The sequence below is a fragment of the Dipteris shenzhenensis genome, chromosome 1 (genome assembly GCF_047967505.1).
Source record: "Dipteris shenzhenensis isolate YYH24624 ecotype China chromosome 1, Dip_SZ_1.0, whole genome shotgun sequence".
Taxonomy (NCBI): Eukaryota; Viridiplantae; Streptophyta; class Polypodiopsida; order Gleicheniales; family Dipteridaceae; genus Dipteris; species Dipteris shenzhenensis.
In genome coordinates this window covers 62,098,147-62,102,231 of record NC_141596.1, presented here as the reverse complement: position 1 = coordinate 62,102,231, position 4,085 = coordinate 62,098,147, and the positions used below count along the sequence as shown (strand labels likewise).

The 4,085-nt window shown below is 46.7% G+C and overlaps 1 protein-coding gene across 1 annotated transcript; it reads right to left on the bottom strand.

Moving 5' to 3' along the window:
* Positions 1-338: 338 nt before the first annotated feature.
* On the bottom strand, positions 339-2,784 carry LOC147906169 (delta(24)-sterol reductase-like). Its single transcript, XM_087376813.1, has 2 exons — positions 1,225-2,784; positions 339-1,103 (listed from the first exon to the last, which is right to left on the bottom strand). Exons 1-2 carry the CDS (start codon positions 2,551-2,553, stop codon positions 654-656), a joined length of 1,779 nt encoding a protein of 592 aa, XP_087232939.1. The 5' UTR covers positions 2,554-2,784; the 3' UTR covers positions 339-653.
* Positions 2,785-4,085: the final 1,301 nt, after the last annotated feature.

The following is a 4,085-nucleotide window of genomic DNA, read 5'->3' as shown; positions in this document are numbered from 1 at the left end:
TACCTAACCACTTCCTCACTTTTGGAAGGTCCAAGGCATATCCCAGGAACTCTTGCGTATGAATCTTCTGATTAGTTTTCTACTTTTATCCCTCTTGAACCCATTCTTTTGAAATTTTTGGATCAATTTCTTAATTTGCCCAAAAATTTTGAAATCCTCTTTCTCAGTATATAATATAGGCATTACTTCGGACAGGATTACTTGCTTCAGAGATTAAATCCATTGCCTTTATGTCTAACTTTTTAAAAACAAAGATGCATTGGAACAAAAATTCTTGAGAAGGCAATTTGCACAATTGCATGTGTATGGAGAAAAAAGTTAAATTGTGACACCATATGTGATATAAATTCTTTCAAAATACCACCACCAGAGGATCACATAGATTACATACTACAAATACGTTACAACATTGCAAGTTCAACACTTTACACCCATTGCATGTTAAACTTTTCCACACTATAATGGTAGTATTGCAAGGGTTCAGTGCAGTTCGCGAGGATTAAGCAAAGGTTTGATGTCTTGAACCATGAAAACGTAGCACTAAAAGGAGCTGACGAGAGAGGCGCAAATGTGGAACACAAAACAAAGCCAAATGAACATTGGGAGACTTGCCAGTCCAGACCAACAATTTCTCTAGAAGCGAGATTCGGACCTTATTTGATGGGAACATCCGGATCAGCATCCTCACTAATCTTCTGCTCCTCCTCTCGGACTTCCATCTCTGTCTTGCGTCCTTTCTTAGATTTATAGTAGACGCTCATAAACGTCCCCACAGCCTTGTACTTAATGCGGCACCGGTTGTAGAGGCCCACGTCGAACATACGCCAGAAGTCTTTCTCGCTGAGCTCCGTCACAGCATACAAGGCCTGGTAACCATGGTTTTCGATTAGCCACTGCTCCACTCGGCGGCAAGCCTCAATTCCATCGAACTCCTCGTTGCGAAGGATTGGGTTGGGAGTATAATAGAGGCCAACGTCGGTGTACATTTGGGCATCTGGGGTGTCCCCTCGCCTACGGTGTTTCTCGAAGCCAGGCTCCGGGTTGACCATGGTTTTGATTGGGCGCTTGTGAAGTTTGTGCGGGCACAACCAGATGGGGTAGAGCTGCACTTTGATTAAACAATCAAACATCTATTCAAATCAATTCCTTACACAATTTGTAAACACGAACTAGAATCCACCCAATTCTGCTAAATTGAAGACTTCGGGATAGGAGTGAACGGACCTCTAGCTCCTGGTGACAAAATTCCAGGGCTTCCGGCACCTTGTAGAGAGGGACAAGCAAGTCTTGAATCACGTGCTTCTCATGGTAGTAGTTCCTAATGGCATCTCCTTGAGTGGCCTTGAGGAGGGAGATCTTGGGCGGCATAGCCCACCCAAGCAGCAGTCGGAACCACAACTGATCTGCGCAGGGCACGATGAGCTTGCCCTCCCAGTAAAGGGATCGCGTGTGACGATGGTAATACTCCCTGGTGGGAATATACTCTACAAACCGGCCCCTCTTCAGCGCCGTCTGGGCGTGCTGGTAGAACCACGGCTTAAACCACCAGCCCTGCTCGTTGATTTCGTTGCCTTTCCTCTTGGCCTCTGCCTTGGAAGCGTAGTAGCCGGTCATGAACACAGCCTCCGACGGGCTATAGATCATGCCCTCCACGAATTCCGGCACTTTGTAGCTGGAGTCCTGGTTTCCATCAGGATCTGTGAAGGACTCGATGTAAGCGAGCCCAAGCTCAGTAAGGCTTCCCCGGACAGGCGCATACGTGACTTTCATATACTCTTTGATGCGGATGAGCTTGATCTCGGCGGCGACCAGGAGGCCTAGAGTGCCCTGTGACCAAGGGATTGCGTAGAACAGGTCCGAATACTCGTTGTCGGCAGTTGTTCTCACGAGTTTCCCGTCCGAGAGGACGATTTCGTAAGCGACCACAGTGTCAGCAAAGAGGCCGTAGATGTGGGAGCTGCCCTCAATGCCGTAACCGTTGATGAGGCCGCCTACGGTGAGGTAGTCCAGCTCGGGCACCACAGCCAGGGCCAAGTTCATGGGCACCGTCACCCGTGTCATCTCAGCCATGTTCACGAGAGGCTCCACACGCACCACCATACGCTGAGTGTCGATCTCCAGAATGTTGCGGAAGTCGGACAGATCGACTCCGAAGTGGCGAGCCCGCTTGTAATCGACGTTGCGCATGCCCACCACTGCGCGCGGCTTGCGAGCAGTGCAGACTAGGCCATCTTGCTGAGGGTCTCGCTCCTTGAGGCACTTTATCACCTTCATCACGTTCTCATCATGCTCCTTCTGGCGCTGCTGGTAGGGCTTCTTGGCCGACCGCCTTTCCTCCAGGTATGCGAGGAAGTTGATGGCGAACGAAATGGGGAGCACCACGAAAATCACCAGGATCCACCGGAACTTCACCAAGTAGTCCACGAGCGTCTGCTTCCGCTTGGGCCGAATGAGCGGCGGTTTAAGGTCCAACATGGTGCTGTTCATGTTACTTGGAGAACTACGGTCTGTTGAAACGCTGCCATGACGTGATCTAATGTTAGCAGGATACATAGTTGGCGACGCCGTTGGAAGGATTCAGGAGAGAAGCCCTTTTTGAGTCCTTCGCTCAACTGTTCCGAAATAGCTAGAGATCAATGGCACTATATCAATGGCCCATATGGCTACGTACTAGGTAGAGAGTGCTTGGTGGTTCACAACAAGGAGATAACAACAAGCTCCCATCAAACCTTTCATCACCTAATGAAGTAAACCCCCCTTACCATCAATGCCTTTCATTGAGCAGCTCCTAAATAATAGACTCAATTAAGAGTTCAAGGTGGATTTAGAGTGCCACATGGATTGCCTACTCATAATTAAAAGTTTAATTCTTACCTGAACACTCACCATAGCCTGGGAAGTCATGCATCGTCCATGTTAAGACTGCTTTGCAGTTGAAGTCTCATGATGAGGGAGGCCTGCTCACATCATGCACCTTGATACCTCTCCAAAGTATCTCTAGCTCATCAATCAAAGGCTTCAAATAAACATTAGGATTTTTGACTTTATGTTTCCCTGGAATTAGAAGGGATAACATAACATGTCCTTTCTTAATCGCCATAGAGAGTGGAAGATTATAATTCACCAATATCACTAGCCATACGCTATAAGAGGTGCTTTTGAGACCAAATGGATTCACACCGTCCATACCCAATCTAAGTCTCAAGTTCCTAGGTTCTTCCTTGAAGCTTGGCCATATGTCTTCAATGTGCTTCCACGTAGGAGTGTCTGCGGGAGTTCTCCACTTGCCATCAGTTGATCGATAGGAGGAATGCCATGACATGAGCTCTATAATGGATTTGCACTTGAACATATGTTGGATGCGAGGGATTATGGGAAAATGTCACAGAACCTTACAAGGCACATCCAAAGTTTTGAGATCTACTCTATATCTTGCCTCTCCACAAGTAGGACACTCTCTTGCATCCTTATGTGGTCCACGAAATAGAACTCAATCGTTGACGCATGCATGGATGCACTGGTAATCTAATCCTCCAAGAGAGGTCACATGTTGCCTTGCCATATCTCTTGAGGTCAATAATTTATTCTCCCTTGGAAGCATTTTACACAATAGCCTACATGTGAAGACCATAAATGAGAAAAAGCATTCGAGTAATTGACCCACTAGTGTAATTCACCATGTTTGCAAAATAGACTTTAAAGCTTACTTGAGTTATGCATTCAAACTTGCATTGCTCCATCCATAGATGGTCTGCAAGTTTAGTAACTCAAGGGAGGCATGTTGAACAGAGAATGTGCACCCCTCAAATAATGGAGTGGATGCTGCAGTAAAAAGATCGTCCTGCTCCATGCTATCATACCTACCTGAGTACTGATGAACATATAAATCCCGCACCATATCATCAAACATCTCCTCCTCCATGGCCTCATGAGGTAATGGTAAAGGGCTACTATTATAGAGATATAGCTCCACTCGTGATATGCCAAGGTGACCGTTGTGCATTTATGTCACCGACTTGTTAGCTGTAGATGCGGTTGGTACACTGCCCATGAATATTAGCTAGATGACAACTATCTTTATGTAC

Bases quoted from the DNA above. Each gene is read 5' to 3' on its own strand.
- LOC147906169 (XM_087376813.1), bottom strand. From the start codon at position 2,553: ATGTATCCTGCTAACATTAGATCACGTCATGGCAGCGTTTCAACAGAC. The intron at 1,104-1,224 runs GTCCGTTCACTC...ATCAAAGTGCAG, and splicing joins TTTGTCACCAGGAGCTAGAG to CTCTACCCCATCTGGTTGTG.